General features: G+C 52.9%; 2 protein-coding genes across 4 annotated transcripts in view; both read left to right on the plus strand.

The window, feature by feature from the left end:
• The first annotated feature begins 4,104 nt into the window (after positions 1–4,104).
• On the plus strand, positions 4,105–9,945 carry CFP (complement factor properdin). Of its 2 annotated transcripts, XM_044764074.2 has the most exons (9): positions 4,105–4,401; positions 4,488–4,638; positions 6,053–6,228; positions 6,694–6,864; positions 7,001–7,192; positions 7,385–7,558; positions 7,808–7,999; positions 8,161–8,272; positions 9,716–9,945. In XM_044764074.2, exons 1-9 carry the CDS (start codon positions 4,329–4,331, stop codon positions 9,870–9,872), a joined length of 1,398 nt encoding a protein of 465 aa, XP_044620009.1. In that variant the 5' UTR covers positions 4,105–4,328; the 3' UTR covers positions 9,873–9,945. The 2 variants fall into 2 exon arrangements, with proteins under 2 accessions (XP_044620009.1, XP_044620010.1); XM_044764075.2 differs by lacking the exon at positions 7,385–7,558 and having other exon boundaries at positions 4,243–4,401.
• Positions 9,946–14,390: 4,445 nt separating this feature from the next.
• The window catches only part of SYN1 (synapsin I), a 44,703-nt gene continuing 42,931 nt past the window's right edge, over positions 14,391–16,162 (plus strand). The window contains exon 1 of one of the 2 annotated variants that reach the window (XM_044763474.2): positions 14,391–14,907. In XM_044763474.2, the coding sequence (XP_044619409.1) occupies positions 14,531–14,907 (377 nt within the window). In that variant the 5' untranslated portion in view covers positions 14,391–14,530. The remainder of the gene's footprint in view (positions 14,908–16,162) is intronic. The other variant, XM_044763475.2, reaches the window with a different exon arrangement.

Consider the following 16,162-nt stretch of genomic DNA (forward strand, 5'->3'; position numbering starts at 1 on the left):
GAATGATTAAGGCAGTGTACAAGAAACTGGTGATGTGTGTGAAATAATGTTTATGAGGAGGCATTGGGGACCGCACATCTGTCACTGTTTGACAGACTGAGTGACCAAAACAATGTGTGTGGGCCTGTATGGGCATGAAAGTGCAGTAGATATTGTCAGGGACTGTGTGGCAGTGAAAAACTTCGCTGTCTGGAAGCACGGGACTCAGTGTTTGGGAGATGGATTGTATTCGAATCTGCTCATGCGTGGCTGTTCTATCAACTAAAGTAATGGGGCGAATGTGTGAGAAGTTGATTGAGAGAAAATGGGTGCCTGAGACACAAGGTAGGAGAATGCGGGATTGTGTATATGAAAACTGTTCATGTGAGACTAGCAAAGACCGAGAAGCTGAGAACAAAACAGCTATGACTGGGAGAGCATGAGAGGCCATAATCGTGTGTGTCCCAGAGACTAGTGGCAAATTGATTTACAGTAACTACTCCAGTCTAACCCACAGGTTCAGGGACTGTGAAAGTGAGAGAAAATGATGGGGAGGCTGAGTGAGAGGGTGCGAGAGACCACATAACTTTTTGTGAGCAAGAGACGATAAGTAGCAGTAACAGCATCAGAGCTGTGTGAGGGAAAATTGACGACTGAGCAGAGTTTGAGTGTGTGGGCCTGTGAAACACTTCATAAGAGACTGTAAATTGGAGACTACACGTTTGTGAAAAACAGAAAATGAGACGCTGAGAGACCATGTGATTGGGGTGTGGCAGAACCAGGCGAGGCTGTAATTGTGTTCGAGTGTACGTGATAAGCTGACTGCATGAAGAAGATGACGATGTGGACGACTGAGATAGGTCCAGAGAGACTGTGTGTGTGAGACTTAATGAGAGTGTAGTAGTGATTGTGAATTTGTGGCTACAGATGTCAGAAGCTGACTGAAGAAAAGTGACTGTGACACCGAATGGGTGATTGAGACAGTATCTGCAAAACTGATTGTGTGGGTATATGTAAAACTATTTGCAAGAGACTTTCTTAAAGCTATAGATCGGGACCAGCCCTGTGGTCGAGTGGTTAAGTTCATGCGCTCTGCTTCAGCGGCCCAGGGTTTCCCTGGGTCAGATCCTGGGCACCGACATGGCACCACTCATCAGGCCATGTTGAGGCGGCGTCCCACATAGCACAACCAGAAGGACCCACAACTAGAAATATATAACTATGTACTGGGCGGGGGTGGGGGGGGGGTGGAGAGAAGAAAAAGAAAGAAAATTGGCAACAGATGTTAGCTTAGGTGCCAATCTTTTAAAAAAAAAGCTGTAAATCAAGGACTGGCTATGTTGGCAGCTGCTTGAGAAGTGTGAGACTAGGTGACTAGGACAATGAGGTATTGTGTGATCGTGTATGCGTGTGAAACAGCTATAATCAGGGACTGTGTGTGTGAAATGGGGGCTTGAGTGTGAAGAGGTATGAGAGATGGTGATTTTGTGTGTGTACAAGAAACTTCATGAGAGACTAGTTATGAATCAGTGACTGTGGATGTGACAAAATGATGGCCTGTGTGAGTGGTTGAAACATCTTACCAAAAGGTGTGACTGTATTTGTATGCATGTGAAAAACTGACTGGTGAGAGTAAATCATGGTGATATCGGCCGGATGAGACAGCCTATAAGACGTGATTGTGTGTGTGAAACTATTGGTAGGAGACCATAGTAAGACTGGGAATCAATGATTCCCTGAGTGAGTGACTGAGAATGAGAGGCTGCGTGATCGAGTATGTATATGAGCCTGTTTGTAAGAGACTATAGTTGAGGCTGGGAATCCAGAACTATGTGTGTAACTGTTTTTTAAAAAGTGAAAGAAAATGAGGCCGAGTGAGACTATGCGAGACCACAATGGAACGTGCCAGGCCTAGGGGAAAGCCCTTTCTGTTTGTTCTCTTCCTCCACAGGTCCTTCCTCCTCAGTCCCCTGGGCGTGCTTCTCCCAGTTCTCCAAAACTTGAAATGCTGGAGTTCCCCGGGGCTTTGCCTGGGCTTCCCTTCCCTCTTCTCACGGGCCCACTTCAGGCACTTCGCTCCAGTCCCCACATGAGATGCGCCTTATTCCCTGGTGATGCCCACGTTTTACCTCCAACCCAGACTGTTCCTCTCAGCGCTTACCCAGAATCTCTGAAGTTTTGTTTGCTTCATTTATTTATTCATTCGGCAGATGTTTGTTGAGCCCTGCAGACACAGCAGTTAACCAACCAGACAGAAACCCCTGCCCCTCTAGAGCTGGTATTTTAGCGAAGATGTTCGACAAGAAACCAACACATCACGTCAGGTGGCGGTGCAGTAATTACATGAGACAAGACTCTCTCACTCTTTGTTTAAGTAAGAAATCTGCAGAGTCATTTTAGTGCCCAAACGTGGGAGCAGATGAAAGCGCCGACAATCCTCGTCCACAGGAATCCTCTGAGTGGTTATACAGTTGAGGGCCAAAGGAAATACCGATTATGACATTATTACCGGGGCAACAGGTGATCAGATAAAGCAACCAGCCGGAGTTACAGGTTTCTAGGGAGCTTCACAGGCTAACACAGCACGGACGTCTGAAGTCTTGGAATCTTAACAAGACCCCTTTGTTCAAAGCACACTCTCAGGCAGGCTTATATTATCAGGAAACAGAGCACATCTGTAATGGATACGAAGGTCACGACGCCTTATCACCCATAAAACAAGACCAATATTCTTGAGAAAGTTCTAACACCTGACCAAATCAAACTATTTCATTTGGTTTTAATTTGCAGAATGGTATTTCTCCGTCCGTGAATGCAGAGGAAATGAGACACTGCCTTCCTCACTTTCTTAGACCCCTTTTCATTAAAAAGATTTCTGGTTTTAAAGTGGGCCCTAGAGTTTCACTCATTAGGGCTTATTTAAAAAAAAAGAGCAGGTCTGCAGGGCTCAGTTTTACCTGCCTGGAAAATGAGCTGAAGAGGAATTAATTATTAACAGTAAAAATAAGGAGCATAGAATAGTTTTTCTACATGAGACCTGCAAAGAAAAAGAGGGGTCAGGGACTAGAATGATGGTTCTTAAAGTGTGGTCCCCAGACCAGCAGCATCAGTGTCACCTGGGAGCCTGTTAGAAATGCACATTCTTGAGCCCAACCCCAGACTTAGAGAATCAGAAACAGGCGTGGAGCCCAGCAATCTGACTGAAGAAAGCTTCCAATGATGCTGATGCACGCTAAGGTTTGAGAGCCACTGGGCTAGAGAGTGACAGCGGTGCCATACATAAAGGGTAGCTGGGGAAGGCCTCTGTGAAGGAGGTGCCATTTATTGTCTGTCTCCCCTTTTAGGGCACGAGCCCCTTGAGGGCCAGGATTTGGGGCTGTCTTGTTCTCTGCTCCGTCCAATGCTGAGAACAGCATCTGGTACCCAATAGGTGCCCAGTAAACATTGAATAAATGTATTTAACAGGCAGAGAGCACGTACTGTATGCCAGGCACTGCTCTAAGGACTTTTTTAAATCTTTACTCCCAATCTTTGCAACAAACCCTATGATGTAAGTTCAGGGAGGGAGGCGTTACCTACCCAAGTTACTCTGATGGAACACAGCAAAGCCAGTTCCCTCCCAACCACTACCCCCCCAGGCCCTGAGTGTCCCCAGCTGGGCCCCTGGGACAGTGGATACCCCCATCTCACTCCTTCTGAATCCTCCCCACACTCTTGTCACTTCCCCTTCTCACTTCCCTTGTGCTGACCTCCCTTCCCCATGCTGACCACAGGGAACTTCACTTTCAGGAAAGAGGAGGGCAAGGCAGTGGTTAAGTCAGGACGGAGATGAAGCAATTACCTCGATGCCTGCTCCGCCCCATGAGGAGACACACTGAGCACACCACACTCATTTCACCCTTGTTCAGCACCCCCGTGAGGTTGACCCTGTCTTTGTGGTAGAGAGTATGCATTTTAGAGGTCGGGAAACTGAGGCTCAGAGAGGTTCAAGTGACTTGCCCAAGGTCACACAGCTGGGAATCTCGTCATGTCCAGGGAGTGTTGCTTGAGTGCTAAAGGGTTGCTGGGCAGGGCGTGGGGTGCTGGGGATACAGTGACAAACAAAACAGGACCAAGAGGGAGACAGGAAATAGCAAGGGGAGAGTAGAGGAGGAGGCTGAGAGGCAGAGGTGACAGGGGAGAGGTTGGAGCTGAAGAGACCTGCACGGTGCCCTCCCCTCCCCCGTGCCGCCCTTCGCCCTCCCAGTTCCTCCTGCCCCTGGTTCCTCATTCCCGCTGACTCCAGGAGCAGTCAGCCCACATAAAGCCAGGCCTCCTCCCTGGCGGAGCCACGGGGTGCAGTGCTCACCATGCCCGCCCCAGCGCAGGCCCCTCGGCTGCTGCCGCCTCTGCTGCTGCTACTGCTCACTCTGCCAGCCACAGGTGAGCGGGCGAGGGCCAAGCTGGCCCCCAGGGGTTCCCGGGCCCACCACACCCTTGACCATGCCCGCCCCTCTGCCCTGGTACAGGCTCGGACCCCGTCCTCTGCTTCACCCAGTATGAGGAATCCACGGGCAAGTGCAAGGATCTCCTGGGGGGAGGTGTCAGTGTGGAAGACTGCTGTCTCAACCCTGCCTACGCCTTCCAGGAGCCCGGCAAGAAGCTCTGCCAGGCATGCAGGTCAGGGGGAGCCTGGGATTGCGGGGAGACACAACTGGGCTCTTCCCTTCTCTGGGATTTCCAAGGCCCTGCTTGTCACCATAGCTCGGGGTTTCTCAGCCTCAGCTTTATTGACATCTGGGGCCAGAACATTCTTTGTTGTGGGGGGCTGACCTGTGCATTGCAGGGTGTTTCGTAGCATCCCTGACCTGCCACTAGATGCCAGTAGCAACTCTTCCTGCCGAATGTCCCCTGGGGGCAAAATCACCCCTGGTTAAGAACCAGGGCCATAGTTTACACTTATTGAGCACTTCCTGCATACCAGAAGCATTGTGGGTGGAGTGCAGCTCGGGTATTTCTGAAGGTAGCTCAAGTCTCCTAATTGTGATGACAGCTCATATTAAGTGCTTACTATATACAGACGCATTGTGGGGGTGGGAGAGCTTGGGGAATTCTGAGGGCAGCTCCAGATCCCTAATTATGACGACACTTCACATTCATTGAGGACTTCCGGCACATCAGATGTATTGCAGAGGTCAAGGGTGGCTGGAGGATTTCTGAGGGTAACTCTAGTCTCCTAATCATGATGCCAGCTTACATGTATTGAGCCCTTACTGTATGCCAGACATATTTGTGTGTGTATGTGTGAGGAAGATTGGCCCTGAGCTAACACCTGTTGCCAATCTTCCTCTTTCTGCTTGAGAAAGATTGTTGCTGAGCTAACATCTGTGCCAGTCTTCCTCTATTTTGTATGTGGGACACCCCCACAGCGTGGCTTGACCAGTGGTGCTATGTCCGCACCCGGGATCCAAACCTGCAAACTCCAGGCTGCCAAAACGGAGTGCATGAACTTAACTGCTACGCCACAGGGCCGGCCCCGCGCCCCCCCAGACGTTTGTAACTGCTTGCTGTATATCCTAGATACACCATGGGGATGGGGAGCTCGGGGATTTGTGAAGGCAGCTCTGTGCCCCTGGTCATGTCAACAGTTCACATCTAGTTAGCACTGTGCTGTGTAGGAACTTGGGAATAGATCTGGGATATTTCTGACAGGGTCTCTGAGCTCATTGGGATGATGGCTTCTATTTATTAAGCACTTCCTGTTTGCCTGCTACCATGCATGATGGTGGCCTGGTGGGTTTCTGAGTCCCTAGTCCTTACATTTGCTTACTGCATGTTTGGCACTGTCCTTGGGGGTCTTCAAAGGATAACTCCAGATCCCTGATCATGAAGGTAAATAATATTTATTAAGCACTTACTGTGTACCTACCTCTTCCCATTCAATCCCCCAACATCCCTAAGAGGTAGGTACTCTCATTAATCTATTCCACATGCATTTATCCCACACCCACGCCTGTGCCTGCCCACACTCTGCAGTGCCGTACACCATGCTTGGCAGCTCGTGCCAGGATGGGACACATGCTCCTCTCTGCAGGTTCCCACGATGGTCACCGTGGTCGGCGTGGGCCCCCTGCTCGGTTACCTGCACTGAGGGCTCCCAGCTGCGGCACCGGCGCTGCATAGGCCAGGGTGGGCAGTGCTCTGAAAAGGTGGAGCCTCGGACCCTCGAGTGGCAGCTGCAAGCCTGTGAGGAACGGTCATGCTGTCCTGGTGAGGAGGATCAGCAAAGCGGCGAGCACTGCCCTTACCCAGCACTGGGAATGAGTGGGGCGGAGGCCCTGAGGGTGGGAGTGTGCCTGATGTTTTGTGAGGCGCTAAGGAGGAGGCTGGTGTGGCTGGAGGAGAGTGGTGGGAGGTGAGGTCAGAGGGGGCCTGATCCTGTGGGCCACAGTGAGGATGTTAGCTTTCATTCTGAGTGATGTGGGTTGTGGGCAGAGGAGAAACGGGATCTGACTCAGGTTGTGACCTATCTCTCACTGTCGGGAGGAGGACAGACTGTCTGTGGTGAGAGCTGAAGCAGAGAGACTAGTGTGAAGGCTACTGCAATAGTCCAGATGAACAATGATGGTGGACCAGGTCTGGCAGAGGATGTGGAGACAGGATTAGCTTATGTGGGGTACATGAGGAAGCGAGGACCCCCACCTCCATCCTGTCCCCCTCTCTTCTCTTCCACAGGGATGGGCGGCTGGTCCGACTGGGGGCCCTGGGCATCTTGCTCTGTTACCTGCTCCAAAGGGACCCGGACCCGTCGTCGAGCATGTGATCGCCCTGCCCCCAAGTGTGGGGGCCACTGCCCAGGACAGGCACAGGAGTCAGAGGCCTGTGACACTAAGCAAGTCTGCCCCAGTGAGTGAAGGCCACCACAGGCACTGATGCAGGCACCCAGGGTGGGTCTGGGGGTTACAGCAGGGAACTGCCAGGGTGGGAGGGCTTCAGCATGCATGATCACACTTGGCATCCTCCCATGCCCATCCCACCACAGCACACGGGGCCTGGGCTGCTTGGGGCCCCTGGGGTTCCTGCTCGGGCTCCTGCCACGGTGGAGCCAGCGCGACTACGCAGAGACGAAGCCGCACGTGTTCTGCACCTGAGCCCTCCAAGCAACCTCCCGGGAAGCCTTGCCCAGGGTCAGCCTATGAGCAACGGGCCTGCACCGGCCTGCCACCCTGCCCAGGTACACTGGGGGGAGGCCTCTGACACTCTGCTCTTGATTCAGGCACAGATGCTCTGCCACTTCAGGGGATAGAGATCTCAGACCATGTGACCATGGGGCTCTTCACTTGGGCGCAGTCTGCCTCGAGGGTCTAGGGACTGAGGGGGGGAGATTGGGGTGGCCTTTCCTCCCACTCCTGTCCCCTCCAAACAGTGGCTGGTGGCTGGGGGCCATGGAGCTCTGTGGCCCCCTGTTCTGTGACCTGTGGCCTGGGTCAGGCCCTGGAACGACGGACATGTGATCACCCTGTGCCCCAGCATGGGGGCCCCTCCTGTGCCGGTGATGCCTCCCGGAACCACATCTGCAAGTCGGCTGTGCCCTGCCCTGGTCAGCACCCTAGGATGCACCATTTCTATGCCTAAGCCCCCACCCCCCTCTGCTGCCCTGTCCCTGGTGCTGCTGCCTTGTTTCTTTCTCCAATTCCTCCATTCCTGGCCTTGATGCTTCAGTGCCCCCCTGATCCCCCATTTCCACATCTGATCACCACCACTCCCTCCCCCAGCCCTCAATCCTTCCTCTGAACCCCCTCGCTGGCTCCTTCTCTGGTGCGAGCCTCTGCTGCTCCTATCTCTGCAGTGAACGGAGAGTGGGGGCCCTGGGGGGAGTGGAGCACCTGCGCCCGCCGGAACATGAAATCTATCAGCTGTGAGGAAATCCCGGGCCAGCAGACACGCTCGAGGAGCTGCAGGGGCCGCAAGTTTGACGGCCAGCGATGTGTCGGGGAACAACAGGATATCCGACATTGCTACAACATCCAGCGCTGCCAATGTGAGTGCTCCCACAGACTGCACTGTGGGGGGGGGGGCAGCCCACACAGGGACTGGGGGTTTCTGACTCTCTGGCATGGATCCCATGTCCCTGCAGCCTCTCTCTCACCACCCCACTGAGAATTCTCATTCTGACTCGGGATCCCCCTCCCCTCATTGCAGGGAAAGGCTCATGGTCGGAGTGGAGTACCTGGGGGCTGTGCGTGCCCCCGTGTGGACCCAACCCCATGCGCACCCGCCAACGCCTCTGCACAGCCCCGCTCCCCAAGTTCTCGTGAGTGAGGGGGCCAAGCGTACCTGGGAGGGGGGCATGATAGAGATACATCAGCAGTCAGGGCGGGAGAGTTGGCTCCCCCCAACCCGGGCTTCCACCACTGGGTCTAAGGTGCCTGCCTTGCCGAGTGCCATCTCCCAGCTGCAAGAAGAGGGGAGAAACTAAAGACGACGCTGAGAAAGAAGATACTGAAGGGAGAATTAGTAGCCTCTGTGCCCCTCAGTCACTCATTCAGTCACTCAGCCATTCTCCCATACACTCAGTCCTTCATGCGTCCATTTGCTCTGCTCTCAGTTACCCATGCTTTGATGTGCTCATTCAGTCACTCAGTCACTATGCCTCCATTCACTTAGTCATTCCTTCAGTCGCCTCTGCCTCTATGGGTGACTCGATGTCTCACTGCCCCGAGGCACTCTAAGGCCTTTTTGGCAATAGTTGCAGACACACAGAACCCAGATCCCATGGGTCCCCCAAGGGATGCAGGTCAGCAGGGCCCTGACAGAAGGCAATATGAGGAATGGTTAGTGCGTGCCAAAGGGACTGCCACCTCGACCTAGGTCCAGGAGGCTGATCGGGGCTCCCCTGGCAGGAAGGGGTTGAGAAAGGCATTCCTGGTGTCAAGACTGTGTGAAGCGAGTCCTGGACAGAGGTGATCCACCCCCGCACCCAAAGTGTTTCCCAGTGGCCAGAGTGGCCCAGGTGTTGGAGATGGTTAAAACACTTACTCATCCCTCCCTTATTTCCACATACATCAAACTACTAGATTGAGGGGCTGTTCCCAACTTGTGGAAGGCCTGCCATCCAGGAAGCGGTCTCCAGCTGTGAGGTTTAGAGCAGGTCCTGAAGATGAGTTAGTGATGTTGAGTGTCGACATGAAGGACATGACAGAGTGAGAGAATGAGTGGAAAAAGGACTGACTGAAATTGGGATGGGAGTGAATAGAGGGCTTGCCTAATGGGAAAAATAACCCAGGCAAAGACCATTCTGGACATGGGACTAAGTCTGGATAAAGTGGAGGAGAGAGCTAGAGATTGGCTTGGGGCAGGAATTTGGGCCCAACAAGAAGGACTTGAATGTCAAGGCAAGGCACTGGGGAGAGATGTAAAGGGTTTTGGAGGTAAGAGAAGGTAGCTCATGTCAACAAGTAACAATTATCAACATTTATTGAGCACTTACTATGTACCAGACACCACTCTGAGCACTTTACCTAAATTAACTCATTTATCTTCACTCAGCCCAGTGAGGTGGGTATTATTATTACTCCCATTTATCAGATGAGGGAAACTTAGGCACAGGGAAGATAAAGAAACTGCCCAATATCTCACAGCTAAAAAATAGGAAGGTACTGTGTGTAGGCACACAGTAGCTACTCATTAAGAGTTTGTTGAATGCATGCTTGCCTTCCCTGAGCTTCTCCCCTCCATTCCCTCCCTAACGCCCCAGGCGCACCGTCACCATGGTCGAAGGGCAGGGTGAGAAGAACGTCACCTTCTGGGGGAAACCGTGGACGCAGTGTGAGATGCTGCAGGGGCAGAAGGTGGTGGTGGAAGAGAAACGGCCATGTCTACACGTGCCTGCCTGCAAAGACCCTGAGGAATGAGAAGCTCTAACACCTCTCTCTCCCACTCTGACTCCCTGACCTCTCAGACCTCAATAAACCAGCCTCTTCCCCAGGAGTGGGCCGTTAGCATCTTCCAGGCCAAAGGGCACAGAACAGGCAAAGTCGCGGTGGCCTGTTGCGGAAAACAGTATTTTCCACTGTGGTCACAGTTTGACAGGAGTGACGGCGAGTACGCGTCCCTTCGCCACTGCCCTAGCGCCTTCGTCTGTGTCTGCTACCCACCCCCGCAGTGCCCTGGGCGCCCAGCACGTCCCTCTGCAGAGCTCCACGTTACGGGTTTCCTGATTGGCCACTCACTCCGGCAGGCACTTTCTGATTGGCTGGCGCGCTTGTTACCCGTCTCCCCACCTCCTGAAGTTCGCCAGTTTCCCACCCGCCCGAGCCTCTGGGCTGGCGGCTTCCACGTCAGTCGGCATTGAACCGAGGCAGGGGGGTGGCTGGGGTTGGGGCCCCACCGCGCGAACACCTGCACCCACCCACTCCCAACAGCCCAGCTCCAACGCCGCAATTAGCGGCGACAAATAGCTCTGCGAGGCGGGGGGCGGACAGAGGAAGTGCCTGCGAGGTGCTCTGAGCCGGGGCGGAGGCAAAGAGAAGCTAGAGTTAGCATTCGCCAGGAGGAGCCCCCAGACAAACCCAGACACAGATTCCTTTAGTATTTGTTCATTCATTCAACACTTATTAGCGTCTACTGTATACTAGAGCGAAGTCTGGGCATCTAGGGTGGAGGAAGGCTGGTAGGAGGAGAGGACATCTGAGAGGGTACAGGCTTAGAATAAGTGATCCTTTAGTTTAAACATTTATTCAACAGTTATCAACGCCTACTGTATACTAACAATAGCGCTGGACATCGTGCGAGATAGAGAAGAAGAGGGCTCAGAATAAGTGATCCTTTAGTTTGAACATTTATTCAACAGTCATCAACGCCTATTGTATACTAATAATAGCGCTGGACATCTTGCGAGATAGGGAAGAAGAGGGGTCAGCGGTCCGTGTCTCCACAGTGGAGGGAACAAACCCAGATACTAACGCTCTTAGCGTTTGCTCATTCATTAAGCACTAATTAGCATTTGCTGAATGCTGGGTCCCTTGTGATGAGACAAATCACAAAAATCATCATAATTATGGTAATATCTAATATTTAGAGAGTACTTGCTGGGTGCCTGGTAGTGTTTTAAGACTTTCCATAGCATGAATTCATTTAATTCACAACGGACCTATGAGGGTCAGTGTTCTCCTCACTGTACCAAGGAGGAAGCAGAGGCGCAGAAAGGTAGTGGGCTACACCTTCCTGAGGCACCATGTCAGGAGCAGAGTTTAGGACTCTGGGATGTGAGTGGAGGGGCACCTCTGTGTGGGAAGGTTGTGATGGGAGATTTGTGACACCTGGAGTCAGGGTGCTTACTTCTCTGGGTCCATTTCCCCTTGTGTAAAATGAGTTGGTTGATGGGTTGAGGTGAAGACGAAGTCGACGAATATTTGGTCATCTTGGGAGGAATGAGCCAAAGCGAGGGGTTCTGTTTGCTACTACAGAGCACTAGAGAGGTATGTGTTTACAGGAAAGTGGAAGTTTGCTAGTACGCGTGCATTAGGAGGCACATATCTTTGTATACGTGTGATATGCAGACCTATGGGTCTGTGCAAGAATTCAGGACGTACTGAGTGTATGTGGAGTGCATGTGAAGTTACAACCATGTGTGCGTGCATGCGCATTAAGGTGGCATGATATGTATGTGTGTGAGTTATAAAAATGAGTATGATACTGATTACGAACGTATGTGGGGTGTGTATTTTGGCATCATTGCTCACCAATGCACATCAAAAAAATCTTTCTTGAAGCCCCTTCTGTGTGCTCATTCCTGCTGGAGAAGATGGAGCCAGTGCAGAGGAGCCTTACCTCTGCCTCAGGGAGTTGAGATGCTACTGGGGGGAATCTTCCTTCTTCTGCTAAATAATCTACAAACAGTTCATTTCTGGAAGTTAAGCCACCTGGAGAAAGGGAATGATTTTGGGGGCCATGAGTACTAGGAACCTGGGAATGGGGCCCGTGCGAATAGGCAGTCTGGAGACAGATTCCTGAGGAGCCTGACTAGGAGCCAGGAAAGTCTGTAGCCCTGCAGCTACTCCTGTCCCCCAGAGGGGGCACCATGGTCCAGCACAGCTTGTTTGCTTCAGTTACTGAGCAAAAAACTGGGGAGCATATACTTTGAAATGTTGAAAAATACCCGATTCATGGGGAGTTCCCCATCTGGGGAGTGATCTGATATGGAATGCCAGAGAGGGCGTCCAGGAGAGAGGCGGAAGGAATGGCCAAAACAAAGGCCTGGAGGTGGGACTGAAGCTGGCTGGGATGGAGGAGGGAGTAGAGGGTGATTTGGAAGCATCTGACTTGGGGACTGTGGGAGCCTAGGGGAAGAGGTGATGGAATCTGAGTCCTGGGGGAGGGGACTTCCTGGAGACCTAGGCCAAAGATGATCCTTAAGAGAGAGAGGGAAAGGACATTCCTGGCAGAAGTCACAGCACACGCAAAGATATAGAGGTTGTCTCCCCTCAATTTGAGGTGGGTCAGGTGGTCATTTTTACAGATGGGGAAACCAAGTCTCAGAGGAGTTAAGTCACTTTCCCAAAGGTATGGTGGAGGCCCAGTTTGAACCCAGGCACTCTGACTCCAGACCCCATGCCATTAATACCTTGTTTAAACAGGCCAATGATTTAATGAATGAAGAATGAACGAATGAATAGTGGATAATTCATCTGAAAATCCTGCAGACAGAAGAGACTCTAAATCTGCCTACTTCTTGCCATATCTGCTTCCACCTCGCTTGGCCCACCATCATCTCTCCCTGTGGCCTGCAAGGCCCTGCTCAATCTGATCCCGGCTAACCTCTCCGACCCCTTCTCCTGCCACAATCCCCCTCACTTACTTTGTTCCAGCCACACTGGTATCTCTTTCTGATGCACTCTTAAAAGAAAAAAAGTATGGATCACAAAGTGAACATGACCTTTTGGGAATGAATTGGAGTTCTTGGATTCCTTCATCTATAAATTGGAAATGATATCCTCCCCCCCTGCAGTATTGTTGTGAGGTTTGGATGAGACAACACATGTAAACAGCCTAGTTGAGCATTGGGTACAAGCAGTCAACAAATGGTTATTTTTAAGTAGATTTGTGTTTTCATTGTAGTCAGGATAGGAGCTGACAGGATGGCTTTCATAGCTCACCTCTGCCCAGACTATAAAGGCCATTTGCTTTCATATGGCAAACATTATTTGGCACCTACTGTGTGCATACCCTAGGATGGGTCTGCCTCCATCTGTGGAAAGTTCTCTACTGCAGGGGGAGATAGCCATGGGCACTGATGATACCAGCTGGTTATCGTGATTTGGGGCTGTGTCCAGGGCAAAAGGATGGGAGCATATAGACAGTGTGTGTGTGTGTGTGTGTGTGTGTGTGTGTAGACTGGGAGAGATGCACACACATTAGGGCTAGAGCTCCAGGAAATGTGTCTGTGTGGCAGATTTAGGTTTGTCCATGATTGCCCGTAGTTATGTGTTTTGTCTGGGTGTGCATGCTCATGTGAGTTTCCCTGGGTCTCTATGTGTCAGTGTGGTGCCTGTGTGTGTAGGTGTACCCGCATACACGTGCATGTATGCATGATGCCTATGTGTGTTACCCTGGGCTTGTGCGTGTCTGTATAGATACTTAAATCAGTGTCTGGTCTCTGTACGTGCCTCCGTGTGTTTCCTTACTTCTGTGTGTGTCTATATGTATCTCCACATATGTGACATTCCCTGTGTGCCTCCAGGCCCCCCACCCCCACGGCCACCAGGGCAAGAGTGTGTACCCTGCCCAAATGTGTACCTCCGCCTGTCTAATGCTGTCTACGTCGCCCCCGCACCCTTCTCCCAGCCTAGCTAAGCTGTGAGGACATGGGAGACTCATCTCCCTACGGGCTACTGCCTGTGACCCCCATCCCTCGCCATGAGGGGCTTATTTCTCTACTTTTCTGTCTCTGGCTGTGCCTCCATTCCCACCCCCCAAATGCCTTCTGTGGTTAGCATCAACACTGGAAACCGAGTATCTGCGGAGGGTGCTCCGTGTGGGTGCGAGTGGGTGTGAAGACCAGGATGGGGCAGGGTGGGGAGGCTTACCTGACCACCCACTTCGACCCTCCGGACAAGCACCCACCCCGCCCCCAATCCCCAAATTGCGCATCCCCAATCTGAGTGGGGGGAGGGGAAACAGGATGCGGCGTGGCGCGTGCGCACTGCTGCCTTCAGTACCGCGGACAGCGCCTTCGCCCCCGCCTGCCGGCGCGCGCCACCTCCGCCCAGCACTGAAGGCGCGCTGACGTCACTCGCCGTTCCTCTGCAAACTCCCCTTCCCCGTCGCCTTGGTCGCATCCGTGCCGCCGCCGGTCCAGCCGGACTGCACCATGCGAGGCGCGAGATAGGGGGGCACGGGCGCGACCATCCGCGCTGCGGCGGCGGCGACTCAGCGCTGCCTCAGTCTGCGGCGGGCAGCGGCAGAGTCGCGTCGTGCCTGAGAGCGCAGCTGTTTTCCGGGGCGCTGCGCGGTCCGCCCCCGCGGCTCCTGGCCAGACTGCTCCTAGGACCCCCTGCCCCGCGCCGCAGCCATGAACTACCTGCGGCGCCGCCTGTCGGACAGCAACTTCATGGCCAATCTGCCAAATGGGTACATGACAGACCTGCAGCGCCCGCAGCCACCCCCGCCGCCGCCTGCTGCCCCCAGCCCCGGAGCCACGCCCGGTCCCGCGACCGCCACTGCCGAGAGGGTCTCCGCGGCCGCCCCCGTGGCCTCTCCGGCCGCCCCTAGCCCCGGGTCTTCGGGGGGAGGTGGCTTCTTCTCGTCGCTGTCCAACGCTGTCAAGCAGACCACGGCGGCCGCGGCTGCCACCTTCAGCGAGCAGGTGGGCGGCGGATCTGGGGGCGCAGGCCGTGGGGGCGCCGCCGCCAGGGTGCTGCTGGTCATCGACGAGCCCCACACTGACTGGTAAGCCACTGCTGCGGACGTCTTTCTGTGGGCCTGGGTCCCCAGATAGTTCCGTGACGAGCAATTATTGAGCGCCGCTTGTATGCAAGGCACCTGGCCCCCATGTCCAAAACCTTTTCCTTTAAATTTTTATGCTGGGCGCTTCCTGCGTGCGCCAACCCCCCCTCCGCCCCCCCCCCCCCGCCTTCTCGATCCATACAGGGAGCAGTTATCGGGCGCCTGCTGTGTACCTCCTTCCCAAATATATCCTTCAATATATCCTGTGAGCATTTGAGAGCCTAATGTGCCCTGCCCCCCCCAAACCTCACCCCAAAGGCCTTGTCCTCTAATGGATTTTGTGAGCATTTATCAAGTACCTGCAGTGTGCCTCATCGGGGAGCCCTTCCCCGAGGCCTTTGGCTTCCATAATTTTGTGAACATTCGTTGAGAGCTTGATACGTGTCTTGTCCCCCTCAACCCTTGCCCTAAGGTCTTCTCTCTAATAGATCTTGTGAGCATGTATCCGGAGTGTGCTATGTGCCTCACACCAGCCCTTTCCTCAAAGACCTTTCAAACTATTTAGTGAACATTGGTTGAGTGCCTGCTGTGTATCCCACCCAAGCTTCTCACCAAAAGTGTTGCCTTTAATGGATCCTGTGAGCCTTTATTGAATGCCCTCTATGTGCCCTAACTCCAGGCCCCCTCTCCAAGGGCCTATTTCTCCAAAGGATGTAGGAAGCATTTATTAAGGGCCTGATGCATGCCCCATCCCCAAGCTCCTTTCTCAAACATCATTTTCCTCAAATGAGTTCCTTGAACATTTTTGGAGTCTTCTGTGTGTGACTCATCTGCAGACTCTCCCCCAAACCTTTTTCCTACAACGGATCTGGAAAGCATTTATTAAATGCCTCCTTTATCCCCCTTTCTCAACTACTTCTTCAAAGATCTTTCCTTTGGTGGACCCACTTAGCATTTATCACCTTCCTGCTCTGTGACCCTTCTTTAAAGGTTCTTTCCTCCAGTGTATTCATCAAGCATTTATTGAGCGCCTGCTGTTTACCCCATCCCTAACACCTTTTCCTCCAGTGGCTTCAGTCTGCATGTATTGAGCACCTTCTGCATGACCCACCTTTAGACTCTCTCCATAAAGGCCTTTGCCTCCATTTCATACAGTGATCAGATATCTAGCACTTGCTGTGTCCACCGTTTCAATCCATTTTTCCAAAGACCTTTTGTTTTTAATCACTCCTTGGAGCATTTGTGGAGCACTTGCTGT

The sequence above is a fragment of the Equus asinus genome, chromosome X (assembly GCF_041296235.1).
Source record: "Equus asinus isolate D_3611 breed Donkey chromosome X, EquAss-T2T_v2, whole genome shotgun sequence".
Lineage (NCBI taxonomy): Eukaryota > Metazoa > Chordata > Mammalia > Perissodactyla > Equidae > Equus > Equus asinus.